The sequence below is a fragment of the Mytilus galloprovincialis genome, chromosome 7, assembly GCF_965363235.1.
Source record: "Mytilus galloprovincialis chromosome 7, xbMytGall1.hap1.1, whole genome shotgun sequence".
NCBI lineage: Eukaryota > Metazoa > Mollusca > Bivalvia > Mytilida > Mytilidae > Mytilus > Mytilus galloprovincialis.
In genome coordinates this window covers 91,593,091-91,616,312 of record NC_134844.1, presented here as the reverse complement: position 1 = coordinate 91,616,312, position 23,222 = coordinate 91,593,091, and the positions used below count along the sequence as shown (strand labels likewise).

Genomic DNA, 23,222 nt, shown 5'->3' with positions numbered 1-23,222 from the left:
AAAAAAAAAGTGATTTTGTTCTAAAATTATCTAATACAACTTTATATATGTTATATGATTGTATGTAATAAGACAAGGTTGGATGCTTATCATGCTTATCATAGTTCGAAGAAAAACCTAAATATCACATCATGATTACAATTACAATATTCCTCGTCAAATTACAACTCCTGTGTACAAACATGATAAAATGTTTCCTTTTTTCTTTTGTAGGATATAATGGCAAAATGGGATCGGGTAAGATTTTCTTCTTAAAAGTCAATGGTCATGTGACCTATGTTGTCAATAAACTGTACAGAAAGATACAGTTGTGTAGTATTCTCATAGTCAGTATGTGTCATGTGACCTATGTTGTCTAAAAACTGTACAGAAAGATACAGGTGTGTAATATTCTCATAGTCTGTCAGTGTCATGTGACCTATGTTGTCTATAAACTGTACAGAAAGATACAGGTGTGAAGTATTCTCATAGTCTGTCAGTGTCATGTGACCTATGTTGTCTATAAACTGAACAGAAAGATACAGGTGTGAAGTATTCTCATAGTCTGTCAGTGTCATGTGACCTATGTTGTCAATACACTGTACAGAAAGATACAGGTGTGTAGTATTCTCATAGTCAGTCAGTGTCATGTGACCTATGTTGTCTATAAACTGAACAGAAAGATACAGGTGTGTAGTATTCTCATAGTCAGTCAGTGTCATGTGACCTATGTTGTCTATAAACTGTACAGAAAGATATAGGTGTGTAGTATTCTCATAGTCAGTATGTGTCATGTGACCTATGTTGTCAATAAACTGTACAGAAAGATACAGTTGTGTAGTATTCTCATAGTCAGTATGTGTCATGTGACCTATGTTGTCTAAAAACTGTACAGAAAGATACAGGTGTGTAGTATTCTCATAGTCAGTCAGTGTCATGTGACCTATGTTGTCAATAAACTACAGAAAGATACAGGTGTGTAGTATTCTCATAGTCAGTCAGTGTCATGTGACCTATGTTATCTATAAATTGTACAGAAAGATACAGGCATGTAGTATTCTCATAGTCAGTCAGTGTCATGTGACCTATGTTGTCAATAAACTGTACAGAAAGATACAGGTGTGTAGTATTCTCATAATCAGTCAGTGTCATGTGACCTATGTTGTCTATAAACTGTACAGAAACTTACAGGTGTGTAATATTCTCATAGTCTGTCAGTGTCATGTGACCTATGTTGTCAATAAACTGTACAGAAAGATACAGGTGTGTAGTATTCTCATAGTCAGTCAGTGTCATATGACCTATGTTGTCTATAAACTGTACAGAAAGATACAGGTGTGAAGTATTCTCATAGTATGTCAGTGTCATGTGACCTATGTTGTCTAAAAACTGTACAGAAAGATACAGGTGTGTAGTATTCTCATAGTCAGTCAGTGTCATGTGACCTATGTTGTCTATAAACTTTACAGAAAGATACAGGTGTGTAGTGTTCTCATAGTCAGTCAGTGTCATGTGACCAATGTTGTCAATAAACTGTTCAGAAAGATACAGGCGTGAAGTATTCTCATAGTCTGTCAGTGTCATGTGACCTATGTTGTCTATAAACTGTACAGAAAGATATAGGTGTGTAGTATTCTCATAGTCTGTCAGTGCCATGTGACCTATGTTGTCAATAAACTGTACAGAAAGATACAGTTGTGTAGTATTCTCATAGTCAGTATGTGTCATGTGACCTATGTTGTCTAAAAACTGTACAGAAAGATACAGGCGTGTAGTATTCTCATAGTCAGTCAGTGTCATGTTACCTATGTCATGTGACCTATGTTGTCTAAAAACTGTACAGAAAGATACAGGCGTGTAGTATTCTCATAGTCAGTCAGTGTCATGTTACCTATGTCAAGTGACCTATGTTGTCAATAAACTACAGAAAGATACAGGCATGTAGTATTCTCATAGTCAGTCAGTGTCATGTGACCTATGTTGTCAATAAACTGTACAGAAAGATACAGGTGTGTAGTTTTGTAAGAAGGAGAATAGGAAAAAATCAATATCATTACAGTGAGAAGAATTTCAATATACAAAATTCCAGGGAACAAAAAAAGAGATGTAAGATATCACAGGACATTCACAACTCTTTTACAATGTAAGTTGAAGAGAAACTGACAACGCCATGTGGAAAAAATGAGAAACAAAAACAATTCAAACAACAATCTTCAAAGTATTACATAAAAAACTAAAGATCAAGCAATACAAACCCCAGCAAAAACTGATGCATACTACAGTTGTCTATAAAGTCTTTTCTAAAAAAAATTATAGACAACAATCTTACTTCGGTTTGGTAATCACTGTATTTGATATAAGCTATGGAAACTGTAAACATGTAGCTATTAAATTCAATTATTATATTTATGATACATTTGTATGTTCTAGAGGAAAATGTTAAAACTTTGTTTTACTTACAGAAACTTCTTACAGCTGCAAGGAAGGGGAATATAAAAGAGGTAGAAATATGTGTAAAGAATGGAGCTAGTTTGGAATGTAGAACTGATGATATGGTAAGTGAAGTAGAATGAATTTATTATATATAGTACACACAATATGAATCAGTTAAACATTGCTCTTGTTAGTGTTCAGTGATTCAATGTTAATTTCTGATTATTGCAAATAGTCTTCAAAATATTAAGAAACATGATTACACATCCCAAATGTTTATAGAACTCTTGTATTCCACAAAAACAGTGCAAAACAATATTTCACAACACCAATATAGTCAACTCCAGTATTCAACACAAACAGTGAGAAACATCAGTACGCAACATTAATGTATACAACTCCTATATTCAACACCTATACCCAAATATATATATAAAACAGCGAAAAAACACATTAAGTACACAAAGTAGAAAGAGAATGCCATGGCCGGACGAAAAGACAAATAACAGCTACAAACAAACTAACTTGAAATACTTCATTACACTGATGAATACCACTCCAGTTTGTATGTCAAAGGGTTGCTGTCTGATACTTCCTAACTGCATGAACTGTATACAACTGACATATTGTGATTTACTTCATTACACTGATGAATACCACTCTAGTTTGTATGTCAAAGGGTTGCTGTCTGATAATTTGTAAGCGTATACAATTGAAATATTGTGATTGACTTCATTACACTGACGAATACCACTCCAGTTTGTATGTCAAAGGGTTGCTGTCTAATAATTTTTGAGCATACACAACTGAAACATTGTGATTTATTCATTTCACTGATGAATACCACTCTAGTTTGTATGTCAAAGGGTTGCTGTCTAAAACCTCTTAACTGCAGACAACTGAAATATTGTGATTTATTTTATTATACTTTAAGACACTTAACATACACTTTCATGGTATTCTATTAAAAAATTCCTTTGGTTTTACATACATCTTGCATCATCATGACACAAGACATGACACAGGATCATACAACAATCATTTACCAATTCTGTATTAAACATAACATGTGGCACCTGATCATACAACATTCACTACCACTCCTGTACTGAACATGACATGTGACACCTGATCATACAACATTCATTTACCACTCCTCTACTGAACATGACACATGACACCTGATCATACAACATTCATTAACCACTCCTGTACTGAACATGACATGTGACACCTGATCATACAACATTTGTTACCACTCCTATACTGAACATGACATGTGACACCACATCATACAACATTCATTAACCACTCCTGTACTGAACATGACATGAGACACCTGATCATACAATATTTGTTACCACTCCTCTACTGAACATGACATGTGACACCTGATCATACAACATTCAATTAACACTCCTGTACTGAACATGACATGCAACACCTGATCATACAACATTCATTACCAGTCCTGTACAGAGCATGATATGTGACACTTGATCATACAACATTCATCCACCACTCCTCTACTGAACATGACACCTGATCATACAACATTCATTGACCACTCCTGTACTGAACATGACATGAGACACCTGATCATACAACAGTTGTTACCACTCCTCTACTGAACATGACATGTGACACCTGATCAAAACATTCATTAACCCCTCCTGTACTGAACATGACATGAGACACCTGATCATACAATATTTGTTACCACTCCTCTACTGAACATGACATGTGACACCTGATCATACAACATTCAATTAACACTCCTGTACTGAACATGACATGCAACACCTGATCATACAACATTCGTTACCAGTCCTGTACAGAGCATGATATGTGACACTTGATCATACAACATTCATCCACCACTCCTCTACTGAACATGACATGTGAAACCACATTGTACAAAATTCATTTACTTCTTCTGTACTGAACATGACATGTGACACCTGATCATACAACATTCATTGACCACTCCTGTACTAAACATGACATGCGACACCTGATCATACAACATTCGTTACCACTCCTGTACTGAACATGACATGTGACACCACACCATACAACATTCATTAACCACTCCTGTACTGAACATGACATGTGACACCTGATCATACACCATTCATTCACCACTCCTGTCCTACATATGACATGAGACACCTGATCATACAACATTCATCCACCACTCCTGCACTGAACATGACATGTGACACCACATCATACAACATTCATTAACCACTCCTGTACTGAACATGACATGTGACACCTGATCATACAATATTCATTTACCACTCCTGTACTGAACATGACATGTGACACCACATCATACAACATTCATTAACCACTCCTGTACTGAACATGACATGTGACACCTGATCATACAATATTCATTTACCACTCCTGTACTGAACATGACATGTGACACCACATCATACAACATTCATTAACCACTCCTGTACTGAACATGACATGTGACACCTGATCAAACAACATTCATTCACCACTCCTGTACTGAACATGACATGAGACACCTGATCATACAACAGTTGTTACCACTCCTCTACTGAACATGACATGTGACACCTGATCAAAACATTCATTAACCCCTCCTGTACTGAACATGACATGTGACACCTGATCATACAATATTCATTTACCACTCCTATACTGAACACGACATGCGACACCTGATCATACAACATTCATTCACCACTCCTGTACTACACATGACATGAGACACCTGATCATACAACATTCATCCACCACTACTGTACTGAACATGACATGTGACACCTGATCATACAACATTCATCCACCACTACTGTACTGAACATGACATGTGACACCTGATCATGCAACATTCATCCACCACTCCTCTTCTGAACATGATATGCGACACCTGATCATACAACATTCTTTTACCACTCCTGTACTGAACATGACATATGACACCTGATCATACAACATTCATCCACCACTCCTATACTGAACATGATATGTGACACCTTATCATACAACATTCATTTACCATTTCTGTACTGAGCATGACATGTGACACCTGATCATACGACATTCATCCACCACTCCTCTACTGAACATGACATGTGACACAACAATGTACAACATTCATTTACCACTCCTGTACTGAACATGACATGCATATGTGTAACCTGATCATACAACATTCATTCACCACTCCTGTACTGAACATGAATTATGACATCTGATCATACAGCATTCAGTTACCAGTCCTGTACTGAACATGACATGTGACACCTGATCATACAACATTCATTCACCAGTCTTGTACTGAACATGACATGTAAAACCTGATGATACAACATTCATTTACCACTTTTGTACTGAACATGACATGTGATACCTTATCATACAACATTCATTCACCACTCCTGTACTGAACATGACATGTGAGACATGAGCATACAACATATATTTACCACTTCTATACTAAACATGACATGGGTAACCTGGTAACATGTGACATAGTAATCACATACTTACACCAACATGTGAAATTACAAAATCACTCTTATACTCAACACCAACCTGACATAGCAATAACACTCTTATACTAAACTCCAACATGTGACATATCCATGACAATTTTATACTCAACACCAACATGTGACATAACCATGACATGCTTATCCTCAGCACCAACATCTGCATAGCATTGACATTGTTTTACTAAACATCATCATTTGACCTAGCTATGACACTATTTTCCCTAACACCAACATTTGACATATCACTAACACTTATACTCAACACGAACATGTGACATATCACTAACACTCTTATACTCAACACCAACATGTGACATATCACTGACACTCTTATACTTAACACTAATATGTGACTTAGCAATGACACTCTTTTACTCAGCACCAACATGTGAGATATCACTGACACTCTTAAACTCAACACTAATATGTGACTTAGCAATGACACTATTTTACTCAGCACCAACATGTGACATATCACTGACACTCTTATACTTAACACTAATATGTGACTTAGCAATGACACTCTCTTACTCAGCACCAACATGTGACATATCACTGACACTCTTATACTCAACACTAATATGTGACTTAGCAATGACACTCTTTTACTCAGCATCAACATGTGACATATCACTGACACTCTTATACTCAACACTAATATGTGACTTGGCAATGACACTCTTATACTCAACACTAATATGTTACTTAGCAATGACACTCTTTTACTCAGCATCAACATGTGACATATCACTGACACTCTTATACTCAACACTAATATGTGACTTAGCAATGACACTCTTTTACTCAGCATCAACATGTGACATATCACTGACACTCTTATACTCAACACTAATATGTGACTTAGCAATGACACTCTTTTACTCAGCACCAACATGTGACATATCACTGACACTCTTATACTCAACACTAATATGTGACTTAGCAATGACACTCTTTTACTCAGCACCAACATGTGACATATCACTGACACTCTTATACTCAACACTAATATGTGACTTAGCAATAACACTCTTTTACTCAGCATCAACATGTGACATATCACTGACACTCTTATACTCAACACTAATATGTGACTTAGCAATAACACTCTTATTCTCAACACTAACATGTGACATATCACTGACACTTTTATACTCAACACTAATATGTGACTAAGCAATGACACTCTTTTACTCAGCATCAACATGTGACATATCACTGACACTCTTATACTCAACACTAATATGTGACTTAGCAATAACACTCTTATACTCAACAATAACATGTGACATATCACTGACACTCTTATACTCAACACTAATATGTGACTTAGCAATGACACTCTTTTACTCAGCACCAACATGTGACATATCACTGACACTCTTATACTCAACACTAATATGTGACTTAGCAATGACACTCTTTTACTCAGCACCAACATGTGACATATCACTGACACTCTTATACTCAACACTAATATGTGACTTGGCAATGACACTCTTTTACTCAGCACCAACATGTGACATATCACTGACACTCTTATACTCAACACTAATATGTGACTTAGCAATGACACTCTTTCACTCAGCACCAACATGTGACATATCAATGACACTCTTATACTCAACACTAATATGTGACTTAGCAATAACACTCTTTTACTCAGCACCAACATGTGACATATCACTGACACTCTTATACTCAACACTAATATGTGACTTAGCAATGACACTCTTTTACTCAGCACCAACATGTGACATATCACTGACACTCTTATACTCAACACTAATATGTGACATAGCAATGACACTCTTTTACTCAGCATCAACATGTGACATATCACTGACACTCTTGTACTCAACACTAATATGTGACATAGCAATAACACTCTTATTCTCAACACTAACATGTGACATAGCAATGACACTCTTATACTGCTCACAAACATGTAACCATACCACCCTTATATATAACAGAAACATATGACACAGCACATTAATTGTAGCAATCACACTCTTAAACTCAACACCAATATGTGACATACCAATGAAACTTATAGTACTCAACCCCAATATGTGACATATCACTGACACTCTTATAATCAACTCCAACTAGTGACATAGATAGGCAACGCTAACAAAAAGTAAAAACATGGCTTATTGAAGTTCTTCACTTATACTCAACACAACAAATACACCATCAATATTACCCTTATATACAACAGCACATATGATATGAAGCAACTATTATACACCACACAAACATTTTACATGGAAATACCACAGAATTCTTTTTAAGCTTTGATCATTATTCTGAATCAACACAAAATACTGTTAATCAGACAGGTTTTAATGGACAACAAATATTTGTTAGAATTATATAAAGTAGGATCTCATTTTTCCTGTTTCATTAATCTGAATCAGAAAATATGATTTGTTTTTATTTTTCTTGAAATAATTTTTTTTTAACTTTGTTAATCAGACAGATTGAATAATAAAAAAAAAACTTGACAGAATTATATAAAGTGGGGTCTCATTTTATTTGTAACACAGAACTGAATCAGATAGTAAATGTTTTATTTTGTTTTTTGACGAAAAATTATTTTGTAAACATCTGATTTTAATGAGAAGTTGATGAGAACAAGTTGTGTTAACATCTTTAGTCAGATAATGTTAATTCTACAGATCTAATGTAAAACATCTTTTAAAAATAACAAATACTTGACAGAATTATATAAAGTGGGGTCTTATTTTTCTTGTCTTTTCGTACTGAATCAGAAAATATAACTCGTTTTTATGTTTCTTGAAAAAAGTTTTTTTTTTTAACCTGACAGTTCTGATGGAAGTTCTGACATCTCACAATAAAACATGTTGTTTATTTGTTTTTTATGTAGAATATAAATACAAGTGTGACTGGTCATTTTATTCAGTTTTGACCACTGATTCATGTGATATATATTTTGTTTATATTTATTACACAACATTGTCCAGTTTATGACACAAGTTTTGATGTCTGTTATATGTTGATATTACAGTATGGAAGGACACCATTAATGTTGGCGGCTGAGAGAGGACACCTGGAGGTAGTGATGTACCTCTTCAGTCAGGGCAGTCAGTTAGAGGCCACATCCACCTTGGTAATGATAGATATAATGACCTTACTCTGACAAAACACCACTTTATACAGAATCTACACAAAATCATGTTGTTAATCAGACAGGTTTAATGGACAACAAATATTTGTTAGAATTATATAAAGTGGGGTCTCATTTTATTCGTAACACAGAACTGAATCGGATAGTAAAGGTTTTATTTTGTTTCCTGACAAAAAATTATTTTGTAAACATCTGATTTTAATGAGAAGTTGATGAGAACAAGTTGTGAAAACATCTTTAGTCAGATAATGTTAATTCTACAGATCTAATGTAAAACATCTTTTAAAAATAACAAATACTTGACAGAATTATATAAAGTGGGGTCTTATTTTTTTTGTCTCTTCGTACTGAATCAGAAAATATAACTTGTTTTTATGTTTCTTGAAAAAAAGTGTTTTTTTTCACTTCGATTATTCTACTGAATCATTGTTAATCAGACGGGTTTAATTGAGTCCTAATATTTGACAAAATTATTTATAGTTGGGTCTCATTTTTCTTGTCTCTTCGTACTGAATCAGAAAATATAACTTGTTTCAATGTTTCTTGAAATATTTTTTTTTTTTCAACTTTGATTATTCTACAGACATGACAGAATCAACATAAAATCATGTTGTTAATCAGACATGTTAAATGGACAACAAATACTTGTTCGACTTATATTAAATGGGGTTTGCTATTATTCTTTCCTGTTTTGTAGAACTGAATCAGAAAATACATATTTAGTTTATATATCTTAATCTACCATTTATCAGTTTATACACAATTATAATTGGATATTTTCTTCTCTGATGTTATATTTCTTACATTTTGACACCTCTCTTGATTTATTATCACACACCGTTAACATGTTTATATTTTTATATTGTTATAGGTTGGATACACAGCTTTACATCATGCTGCTGGGAATGGACATATTGATGTTACAAAATTGTTATTAGATCAAGGATGCAGTCCTTGGGTGAAAACAGAAAAGGTAATATTCAGTTTTATATACCTATATGGAGTTATTTTCTTTCAGAACGTCAGGTCATTCTTTTTCAGAATCAACCCGGACGATATCAAGTTTCAATGATATATGTTCCAAGGCATACAATAATTACCTGTGTAAGGTCATTATTTTCCTTGATAAACATACAGTCTATGATTTACTTCACAACTTTATTCGTCTTATAGTTTTTTGATGCCGATTTAGAAATTTGTTTTTTTAAAGATCAATCGATAATAGGTGTAAAAGAAACTTTCATTGTAGTCCTGCAGTTTAATTATAGAAACAAATAACGTGAAGTTTTGTGGATTTATCGCTACAATAAACATGATAAAGAAACATTTTCAAATACATGTGATGAATTTTAATGTAGACTTTCATAAAATAAATCCAGATTTAACATATTCGTGTGTAAGATTTTGAAAATCTAATTGAGTCAAATTGAATAGGTTGATGGATTTTTGGTTGCTTGCTTAACGTCCAGTGGCAAATATTTCATGCATGTTCAGAGCGATACACACTGAATAGGAAATCATACTGTGACCTACATGTATTTATATTCGTCTTCGTGTCAGTTCTTAACTTTTTAAAATTTATGTATACCTTTTACTCTATCAAATGAGCAAATAATAAGATAATCTTACATTCTATTGAATAAAATTAACGTAACTCACGCGAGAGTCGGTTGCGGAGGGTATATAATTATATCCTGATTATCTTTTAATAAAATGTATTTCTATTCAAAAGACAATCTTTTTTTCATTTTTCATTCGATTCAAGTAAAGTTGTTAAAAAAAATAATCACTTTTCCGCGATATAAATAACAAAACAAATAGAAAATAAAACATATCCCACCCTCCTTTTTTTTGGGGGGGGGGGGAGGGGGTCAGATCATCGTTTCTGTATTTCGATATGTTTTAAGTTTTTTTTACTTTTTAACTTTACTGCCAATTGATCTTTATTATATTCAACCTAAACATGCATCAAATATTTGCCACTGGACGTTTAACAACCATGCAACAATAAAACACTATTTTCTTTATATTTCATCACCTCTATATTCTTTTATCTATATGTTTTGGCCTCACTTCCAGACTTACTTTTTTGCACATTATTCTAATATCTGCAAAACACCTTCATATCTTCATAAATGGTGACCTTTTGCATAGCCTCATACATGTACATGGTAATTGAAACAAGAACAATACAAACAATATAACTGCATGCTTCGGCTTTGAGAGAAATGTGTAAGTCCTAGATTCTGTTACAAACTTAATTTTAACGAAAATCAAATAGCATTTTATTGATGATTATTTAAATGTCAGTTAATTTTTCCTGGACGGGGGAAGGCATTAGGGGAAAGGGGAGGGGGAGTAAAACAAATTGTTGATTTCCCTTGAAAATAAGAGGGGAATGAAATATGACATTCCGTTTAAAAAACATATCTTCTAAGTTATCAAAAAATAAACAGTTTAATTTGTTGCTGAATAAATTCACAAAAACAAAGTTTTGGAAAAAAACGTACATTTACAGGAAATGTTTGTACCTATTCTTCAAATACACAGATCAGAAGTTTCACCTGGTAATCGATCTTAATCGGTATTGTATTATAAACCAATACAAATTTGCACTATTCCAATCAACATGTAAATGTATTTTACATAAAAGCTTTTTCATAAAGACATTACACACAGGTGTCAATATTTACACACCCACCGATAAGTTGTCATAAATCACGCATGGGGACGCTGATATTAATTAAAGGCCACTTTAAGAAGTCTAATCAAGCTGTGACAATTTCCGCACTAGATAAGAAGTTTCAGTAACAATAAAATTATGTTAGAAAAAAAAATTGTTGACCTGAACTGGGGGGGCACGTGCCCCCTGTGCCCCCCCGGTAAATCCGCCACTGTTAGAAGTTACTATTCTTAAAATGTTTAATAAAGGTTATTTAATTTATAATAGCCATGATTTTGGATGTGAAGGAATTTTATTTTTAGATATTACTATTTAATGTTGCTGATGGAGGCTTTTTAATTTTAGGCATGATCATGATGTCATTTTCTATTTTAAAAAATAATTTATTTTAGCCATGATTATCATGATTATGTATGTGAAGGAATTTTATTTTTAGATATTACTATTTAATGTTGCTGATGGAGGCTTTTTAATTTTAGGCATGATCATGATGTCATTTTCTATTTAAAAAAATAATTTATTTTAGCCATGATTATCATGATTATGTATGTGAAGGAAATTTATTTTTAGATATTACTATTTAATGTTGCTCAAGGAGGCTTTTTAATTTTAGGCATGATCATGATGTCATTTTCTATTTTAATACTGTTAATACTGATGTATTTAAAAGGGTTTTTGTGGTTGCAAAGTCCTAGCTGTCAATTTATTTTTAGAAGTTTCTTTTAAATGCTGATGAAAGAAATTAATTTTTTGATATAACTATTAATTGTTGCTGATGAAGTTTTTTGTCGAGCCTGCAACTGTTGTTGCAGAAAGTTTGACTTAGGGATAGTGATGTGGCGGCGGCTACGGCGGATTTAGCTAACTTCTTAAAAAGCTTTATGTTTTAGAAGGTAGAAGACCTGGATGCTTCATACTCTGTATTTATGGTTTCATGGTTCAGTGGTAATAGTTAAGTTTTTGTGTTTTGGACTGTTTTTCTTATACTGTATGCAATAGGTCTACTATATTTGGTGTATGGAATAATTGTAAGGTGTACATGTCTAGCTGGCAGGTGTCATTTGACCTTGACTTCATTTTCATGGTTCAGTGGTCAAAGTTAAGTTTTTGAATTTTGGACTTTTTTTTCTAATACTATATGCAATAGGTCAACTATATTAGGTGTATGGAATTATTTTATGATCTATATGTCAGTCGTACAGGTTTTATTTGACCTTGACCTCATTTTCACGGTTCATTGCTCAGTGTTATTTTTTTGTGTTTTGGTCTGTTTATCTTCAACTATAAGCAATAGGTCAACTTTATGTGTTGTATAGAAGAATTGTTGGCTGTACATGTCTGTCTGGCATGGTTATTCAAACCTTGACCTCATTTGCATGGTTCATCTGTCAATGTTTAGTTTTCTTGGTTAATGTTAAGTTTATGTGACAGTTGTATTAAAGTTTTACATTTAGGACTATCAACATAATATCAATGATTAGTAAAGAAGGCGAGACATTTCAGTGTATTCACTCTTGTTAATTTTAGCCATAACTATGATGTCATTTTCTATTTTAATACTTTTATCATGTTTATGATGTACAAATGTATTTAAATGGGCTTTTATAGTTAAAAAAAAAGCATTTTTCTAATTTCCAGACAGTAACTTGTGATTAAGTGTATGGATCTCTCTAAAATTGTACTAAAACGTTCCATACTTCAAAGGAAAGGCTGCAATTAAGTTTGATGGTTAATGCTAAAAGGGGGATTCAAAAAGTTTGGGGGGAAGTGGGGTTTCCAATTTTTTTTTAAAAGGGTTCATATTTTTTTTCAAAATTTTCAAAATTTCAAATCTTTGAAAAGTTTCAAGAAGAAATCTTCAATTGCACAGTATTGTGCATTAGATTTGTAAAATCTTTAACCACATTTATTTTGTGTCAGAAACCTATATTATGTCAAAAATTTGATCACAATCCAAATTCAGATAGTATCAAGCTTGAATATTGTGTCCAAATTTGCCCCAACTGTTGAGGGTTCGACCACTGTGGTCGTATAAGGCTGCGCTCAGCGAGGCATTTTATTCTCATTGTTGAAGGTCGTACGATTGCCTATAATTGATTACATTTAAATCATATGAACTTTGGTGAATAGTTGTCTGATTGGCAATCATACCACATCTCCTAATTGTTGAGCCTGCGACTTTTGTTGCAGAAAGCTCGATATAGGGATAGTAATCCGGCGGCGGTCTTAGCTAACTTCTTAAAAGCTTTATATTTTAGACGATGGAAGACCTTGATGCTTCATACTTTGTATATAGATGCCTTATGTTACGAAGTTTCCGTCTGTGACATGTCCATTGTCCTCGACCTCATTTTCATGGTTCAGTGACTACTTGAAAAAAAAAATAGAAATTTTTTGTAATGTTAGTTTCTCTCTTATTATGAGTAATACGATAACTATATTTCATATGTGCGTACCTTGCAAGGTCCTCATGCCCGTCAAACAGTTTTCCTTTGACCTCGACCTCATTTCAGGGATCAGTAAACAAGGTTAAGTTTTAGTGGTCAAGATCATATCTCAGATACTATAAGCAATAGGTCTAGTATATTTGGTGTATAGAAGGATTGTATCATGTCCAACGATATTCCCGTGCTTGCATTTCATATAATGATTTTCTTGATAAAGGGTTACTGCTCACAAGGAAGCTATTAAACCAAGAGTTCCCTTGGTAAATTTTACGGACGCCATCACGAGTTGGTTGACCGTTATGGAATAACCGTTTCACAAATGATATCAGATATGTTCCTTACGTTTTAACTACAATCCCCTTCCCTTTCATGAATTTGACCTACCGAATTAGACTATTTACCGGATTTGTAATCACATAAGCAACACGACGGGTGCCGCATGTGGAGCAGGATCTGCTTACCCTTCTGGAGCACCTGAGATCACCCCTAGTTTTTGGTGGGGTTCGTGTTGTTTATTCTTTAGTTTTCTATGTTGTGTCATGTGTACTATTGTTTTCTGTTTGTCTTTTTCGTTTTTAGCCATGGCGTTGTCAGTTTGTTTTAGATTTACAAGTTTGACTGTCCCTTTGGTATCTTTTGTCCCTCTTTTGTCTTCTGACCTTGGCCTCATTTTCATAGTTCAGTGGTTATAGTTAAGTTTTTGTGTTTTGGTCCGTTTTTCTTATACTTTATGCAATATGTCTACTATATTTGGTGTATGGAATGATTGTAAGGTGTACATGTCCAACTGCCAGGTGTCATCTAACTTTGACCTCATTTTCATGGTTCAGTGGTCTAAGTTAAGTTTTTGAGTTTTGGTCTTTTTTCTAATACTATATGCAGTAAGTCAACTATATTTGGTGTATGGACATATTTTATGATGTACATGTCAGTCTCACAGGTTTTATTTGACCTTGACCTCATTTTCACGGTTCATTGCTCAGTGTTAAGTTTATGTTTTTCGGTCTGTTTTTCTAAAATTATAAGCAATAGGTCAACTTTATTTGTTGTATGGAAGGATTGTAAGCTGTTCATGTCTGCCTGGCATGGTTCATCTGACCTTGACCTCATTTTCACGATTCATTGGTCAATGTTTAGTTTTCGTGGTTAAGTCTGTTTCTTAGTAACTATAAGCAATAGGTCAACTATATTTAGTGTATTGAATGATTGTAAGGTGTTCATGTATTTCTTGTTTGGTTTATATGACCTTGACTTCATTTTCTTGGATCATGTTAGGTTTATGTAATAGTTGTAGTAAAGCTTTCATTTTAATGATTTAGGACTATCAACATAATATCAATGGTCAGTAAAGAAGGCGAGACATTTCAGCATGTGCACTCTTGTTTTTATGCTACTATCTGATTCACGCATACCTGCTATTTATGGTTATTATTTTGTATTTAGGGGTGCATCCAGTTGCATCATTTTATCAAAAAGATATTTACCCGACATAACTTAAAGAGAGTCTTTACTTAACTTTTTTTGTATACAAATTATGAAACATCTTCTCGCAATTTTTACTAAGAGTAATTAATCTTCATATTTAGCAAAATATGGCCTTGAATCTTAACTGTATTATAAATATGAAATAAGCCACAATTTGTTTATTAAAATGCTTCTTAGTCAAACACCCAAATAGTAGGTAAAATCAGTCTCCAGATATAGACTCGATCTAAGGCAGCACATTTTAAAGATTCTGCATTCTGCTTTTGCATTGTTTGGGCATAAAACACAAGTAAATCTAAAAACACATATAAAAATAAGGAGATGTGGTATGATCTCTTGTCAAGAGACCAAATGACACAGAAATTAACAACTAAGCATTCGTGTTGTCAGATTAAAATATCTTTAACACCCAAGTCCAGAGATACATTATACAGAATTTACCATATCCGTACTTATTGTGTAATAAGACATGTGTCCAGGTAAACAGGCTAACAACAAGTACTTGGTATTTCAAGTAGAAATACATTCCTAATGAATAAAATGGACCGATTTGAGTTGGGATAATACTAATTTAGTTTGAATTTTAGGTTTGGATTCCGCCTGGGTTCCTGCTATTTTTAAGCGGAATCCTCCTAATTTTCTCATACGGGAAGTCTGCTACCAATAGTTATGCACACGTTTTAGAATTTCGTTTTTGTACCTTTTTGCATGGACTGGCTCATATATATATGTCTCTTTTTTTGCATGAAATTATTTTAAAAATTTTAATTCGTATCGCTCGACTGTATATTTTCACTTTTAGGGAATTACGTCCCCTTCAAAAATCCTGGATCATCCCTGTGTTGTTCTGCTTTTGGGGCATATTATCAAAATTATAGAATATTGTATTAACCTTAACTCAGGACATGGACCGTGGCAACTTTGGATTTTGTTTGATATCGTCGAATTCAGAAATACTAATTGTTTACCTTTTCTTCTGGACCAAATCACTTCTTTACTTTAAAATTTACCCCAATATATTTACAAAGTAATTTCATCCCCTTTCTAGCTTTTTCAGTCTAAAACATGTAGTTAACGTACGATTTTAATTTTTTCTAAGGGGGAATGGGGGGATGGAATAAGTCTTTATTGTCATATACATGTAAGTATACATTAAAAATCAACCATATATTTGTGACAAATACAACAGGCTTTTTATCTCGCCTTGATGGAAGCAAAAAGCGAGACATAGGTATGCTGTTTCTTGCGGCGGCGGCGTTGCGACGGCGGCGTCAACAATGTATTAGTTTGTGATTAGGTCTAGTTCATGGTGAACCACTAGTGGTAGGTCTATGATATTTGGTATACAGTTGTATTAGCATTGGCACATCTCATTACCATATAGATTATTTGGCCCCGCCCCCTCAGTCAAGGTCTATTGACTTTGAAACTTTTCATAGTTTACATGTATTAGTTTTTGATTAAGTCAATATATGGGGAACCACTAGTGGTAGGTGAATGATATTTGGTATGCAGTTGTGTAAGCATTGGCATATCTCATTTCCATGGAGATTATCTGTCTCCGCCCCCTTAGTCATGGTCTATAGACTTTGCAAATTTTGCTAAGTTAACCATGAAACCAAAATTAAATATATATTTAGAGATGTATGTATGCGAGTGTAATGGTGGTGGGGGAAGGGGTGTCAGTTTCTATAGTATCTTTGAATTTTTTGCCATTTCACTCTATTCTTTATTCTTCTGCCAATTGGTCTCTATTATATTCGTCCTTAACATGCATGACATATTTGCCACTTGACGTGAAGCAACCAACAATAAGTCGAGTGAGGTTTTCTCATCACTTGGCGTCCGTCGTCCGTCGTCCGTCATCCGTCGTCCGGCGTCCGTCGTCCGGCGTCCGTAAACTTTTACAATAATCTTCTCCTCTGAAACTACTGGGCCAAATTTAACTAAACTTGGCCACAATCATCCTTGGGGTATCTAGTTTAAAAAATGTGTCCGATGACCTGGCCATCCAACCAAGATGGCCGCCATGGCTAAAAATAGAACACAGGGGTAAAATGTATATTTTGGCTTATATCTTTGAAACAAAAGCATTCAGAGCAAATCTGACATGGGGGTAAAATTGTTGATCAGGTCAAGATCTATCTGCCCTGAAATTTTTAGACGAATCGGACAACCTGTTGTTGGGTTGCTGCCCCTGAATTGGTTATTTTAAGGAAATTTTGTAGGTTTTTGGTTATTATCTTGAATACTGTTATAAATAGAGATAAACTGTAAAAAGCAATAATATTCAGGAAAGTAAGACCTACAAATAAGTCAAATGACCAAAATTGTCAGTCAACCCCTTAAGGAGTTATTGCCCTTTATAGTCAATTTTTAACAACTTTTCGTAATTTTTTGTAACTTGTACAAAAATCTTCTTCTCTGAAACTACTTGGCCAAATTTAACCAAACTTGGCCACAATTATCATTGTGGTATATAGTTTAAACAATCTGTCCGATGACCCTGCTTACCAAACAAAATGGCCGACATGGCTGAAATTAGAACATAGTGGTGAAATGCAGTTTTTGCTTTATATCTTTGAAACTAAGACATTTAGGGCAGATCTTTCAAGATTTAAACATGTTAAATGTCCATCAGAATAAGATCTATCCCCTCACAAATTTTCAGATGAATCTGACAACCTGTTGTTGGGTTGCTGCCCTAAAATTGGTAATTTTAAGGAAATTATGCAGTTTTTGGTAATTATCTTGAATACTATTATAGATAGAGATAAACTGTAAACAGAAATAATGTTCACCAAAGTAAGATCTACAAATAAGTTAACATTATCAAAATTGTTAGAGGACCCCATAAGGAGTTATTGCCCTTTATAGTCAATATTGAACAACTTTTCGTCATGTTTGTAACTTGTACAAAAATCTTCTTTTCTAAAACTATGGGCCAAATTTAATCAAACTTGGCCACAATCATAACTAGGGTATCAAAAAAAAAGTGTCTAATGACCCCGCCTACCACCCAAGATGGCCGACATCAGTAAATACAGTAACAGGTGATTGACACAGGCTCCTGAGAGCCTCTAGTTCTTGTTTCACGACAATAACTTGTGTGTAAGTGCATGGATCTTTATGAAATTGTACTGCAAGGTTCCATATCACAAAGGGAAAGCTGGGTTTGAGTTTGGAGGTAATTGCTCTAAAGGTTAAGGAATTTGGGGCCAAAAAGGGGCCAAAAAACAAGCATTTTTCTAGTATCCAGAAAATAACTTGTGTTCAAGTGTACGGATCGCTCTGAAATTGTACTGCAAGGTACCATACCTCAAAGGGAAGGTTGGGATTGAGTTTGGGGGTGATGAATCATAAGGGGGTTAAAAGAATTTGAGGGGGGATTTTTTTTTCAATTTTTTTCTTTAAAATTTTCCATTTTTAATTGGTCATTTCTGATTTATATATTAAAAGCAAATAATAATGATATGGTTTGAATAGGTAAATTAATTTTTTTTAAGTTCTTAGACCACATTCATTCTGTGTCAGAAACCTATGCTGTGTCAAATATTTAATCACAATCCAAATTCAGTGCTGTATCAAGCTTGAATTTTGTGTCCATACTTGCCCCAACTGTTCAGGGTCGGACCTCTGCGGTCGTATAAAGCTGCGCCCAGCGGAGCATTTTATATTATTTAACAAAAAAATCTTTTTAATTACAGACTCTTTTAAATGTCGGTATAATTGTAAATGTTTTTTTTTACCGAAAATATAAGATGCATCGATTTAAATTATATAATAACAATGAATAATTTCTGTTCCGTTTACGATATTTTCAAAATCTAAATAACGAGTACAATATAGGAAAACAGAAAAAGAAAATGTAAATATACAGGAATACATTAATTCTACACATATAATAAGAATTGGTGGACGCCCTATAGTGATCAGTCTGTCCGTTCGTCTGTCCGTCTGTCTTTCCGTTCGTCCGTCCGTAACAAATTGTGTCTACTCTATATCTATGAACCGTTATCTTTTTAAAGTTTATACTTGACATGTATATTAACCAACACCAGAGGGTGTGTCATAATGTATGTACAAATTCCTAGGTCAAAGTTCAAGGTCAAAAACTTTAGTTTCAGTTGACAACCCCATGTCCTATGGTAAAGATCGTGTCCACTCTATATCTTGAGAACCGTTATGATTTCAAAGTTTATACTTGACATGTATATTAACCAACACCAGAGGGTGTGTCAAAAGTCAAAATTAAAAACTTTGGTTTCAGTTGACAACTCCATGTCCTATGGTAAAGATACAATTTTTTTACCATACATTATTTCAGCGGGGCCCACAGAGATGGCTCCCATCTCAATGATGTCTAGATTATTCATGCTCTTAAACAGTAAAATCTCAAATATTGTTCATGTATCTCTTTATTATGTCACTTCATATTTGTTGTTGGTTTAGGTTGACTGGATTTATGTCAAGTATTGTATAGGTAAAATTAGTACAACAATTGCCTATTATTTAAAGAAGATGTATATTTGTATGATTGATAAAAGAGTTTTTGATTGTATTTCAGGGTGAGACTCCTTATGATATGGTAACAATGGAAAGCTATGATTCTGAAGAGATAAAAAGGAAGAAGAAAGAAGTGATGGACTTCCTAAAGGTAAATATTATGTCTTAATTAATAAGAGATATTTACAAATATGTTGACAGATTGTTAGAGACACAACAGACTTGGTACATTGAAGTTACAATAAAACGGTTGCCTGTTGTTTTCAATGTCATTGTAGTATTTGTTGTCAGTTAACAATGTACCCGGTAAGTTGACAATTCCAAGCTTGTTGCCTAATATAGATGTTGGCATATGCGAAAGACAAATGTTTGAAATCAGTGTCTCATCTGTTGGATGTCTCTTATTTTTTGTGTCATCAGCTGGCTATCTCCTAGGTATATACATCACATCATCTCCTTTTATGTATACATAATGTGTATCTCTGTGCGGAAAAGTTGATTTACATGTTTATGCAAATATGTAATAATCATATACTAAAACAAAAAGCACATCTTAACAAAATGTTTAGTATGCTGTCAACCTGTGTATAGATTTTAAAGCGTTCAGTATGTAGCGGGTAGACAAAGCCACCTACATAGATAAAACCTCTATGAAATGAGTAAACTCAGTAACGTTAACTCTCCTGCACATATTTTTTAAATTACATACAAAAACAAATAAATCACGTCATCATTAAAAAGGCAGTGTGCAGTAAATTTTACTCACGTGTGATATGGCTTAGAAGGAAAAACAATTACTGTGGCGATTACACATGTGGTAAAGATGTTAGACCACCAATTCATTCACTCCAATTTAGAATGTAAAGTTATATACTAAAGTAGTCCTTCCCTAAAAAAACATAGTGCTTTTGATGTCATTGTTTACTTAAACTAAACCAACAAATTTGCAGAAATGAAATTTTTTTGTGAAAGAGAAATATATTTAAACCATTTTTAGACATAATTTACTTGCCAATGAGTTTGCATTAAAAATTGAGGATTAATGCACTCCATACTATATTTATTTAAGATTTCCAGAAAAACCAGGGGCTATGTTTAGTAGTTACCTTCTGTTATTGGTATTTTACTACAAGACATTAAACATGAATTATAATTGGCAGATAGAAAGATTATACATGTACGATTCAGTATACTAAGAGTAACACCTGCTTTCTATGAAGTTAAAAATATTATAAAGCTGTAAATGTTGAAAAAATTGTTGGAATAGACAGGCTCTGACAGGGATTTCGAATTAGTGATCTGACACCTTTAAAGAAATAAACATGGTATCACAAAAATCAGAAAACAGCCTAACACCAGAATTTGTCCTTTCTTTTGCAATTAAACAATGGGAGAAATAAAAACAAATATAGTAACACATACTTTAAGAAATTATGTATTTTCTCCATTATGATTATGGTTGATAAAACTACTGTTTTTAGCTTGACAATAGCTGCTTCTGAAAGAAATCAAAATAAATAAATAAACATAAACCTAAATTATTTGAAAAAGAAAGAATATTACAAAATTTTAGTAAAATTTTATTTGTTGTCCCTTATTTTAGTTATTCAGATTGATGATCCCAATCGCCGTAACACAACCATGTCTGTGGTCTTTTATTCCCTCTTTCTCCATAAAGACTGGTTGTCAGAATAATTTGTCTGACGTGTGTATTTCTTGATCTTGTGCATTTCCAAACATTATGTGCAAATTATGGGCAAGTTTGAAATTGTTCTTACAATCTTTATTGTCAGTGGCAAAAATAGGTCTTTAGGATAGATATAAGATGTGGTATCGATTGGCAATGAGACAACTCTTCACAAGAGACCAAATTCCCAGAAATTAACAATGAAAGGTCACTCTAATAGTTTATTACATGTTTTTCTTTTTTAGACTGCCATGTCAAAGACATCCCCAGAATTGACTCATGACAACCAATCACAGGAAGCTGCAGCACCAGTAGTTGGAGGTAATCATCTAATATTATTTATTCAGATACTGGCTAAAATAATAATTACTTGTTTTTAATTACGGAGACCTTGATGTCTGCTAACAATGGCGGTACTATCATTCCTACTGGTTCATCACACAAGGCAATTGTCTATGTTAATTATAATATATACTGGCTAGAATGACATGAATGATGTATTGTTACTTATTTCTAATATATGGAAACCTTGATATCTGCATATAACCTGTATAATGTTAAAAAAAAAAAACATTAATAGGAAAAGTAAAGTAGGCTATTGATGAAGATTGATTGATTACAGATCATATTAACCTTAACATAAACTTCTCTCATTCTCATCCGATTTAGGGACTGTGGAATATTTATCTGAGGGTGGGGCCGGTTCTTTCCTCAACCTGTTGATTACAGATCACAATAACCTTAAATTAATTCTGACCCGTTTTATATAACATTCTCAACCTGTTCAGTTGACAACCAAATCCAGCCATCGGCTCAACTGGATTTTACAGAATAAGTAGTTTTTGACATATAAAGACATTGACACATAGACGGATAAACACATTGACCAGTTGACAAATGGACATATTAATCAATTGACACATTGGCAGATCCGCATATCAAAATTGAGGTATCAAATCCAAACATTGACACATAAACATATCGACGCAATGACTAGTTGACACATTAACAAACTGACATATTGAGACATTGACAATTCTAAAGCTTTTTACACATTGACACATTGAGAGATCTACACAAAAGCATACTCATACATTGATACATTGCCATGTTGACACACTGACAGATCATATAAAAAACAAGATGTGGTATGATTGCCAATAAAACAACTCTTCATAAGAGACCAAATGACACAGAAATTAACAACTATAGATCACTGTACAACCTTCAACAATAAGCAAAGCCCATACCGTATAGTCAGCTATAAAAGGCCCTGAAGTGACAAATGTAATTCAATTCAAACGAGAAA

At 33.7% G+C, this 23,222-nt stretch overlaps 1 protein-coding gene across 1 annotated transcript in view; it reads left to right on the top strand.

Moving 5' to 3' along the window:
- The first annotated feature begins 219 nt into the window (after positions 1-219).
- Positions 220-23,222, top strand: part of LOC143084314 (uncharacterized) — a 59,650-nt gene continuing 36,647 nt past the window's right edge. The window contains exons 1-5 of the mRNA XM_076260726.1: positions 220-237; positions 2,442-2,534; positions 9,977-10,078; positions 20,288-20,377; positions 22,159-22,234. Coding sequence (XP_076116841.1) covers positions 220-237; positions 2,442-2,534; positions 9,977-10,078; positions 20,288-20,377; positions 22,159-22,234 — 379 coding nt within the window. The remainder of the gene's footprint in view (positions 238-2,441; positions 2,535-9,976; positions 10,079-20,287; positions 20,378-22,158; positions 22,235-23,222) is intronic.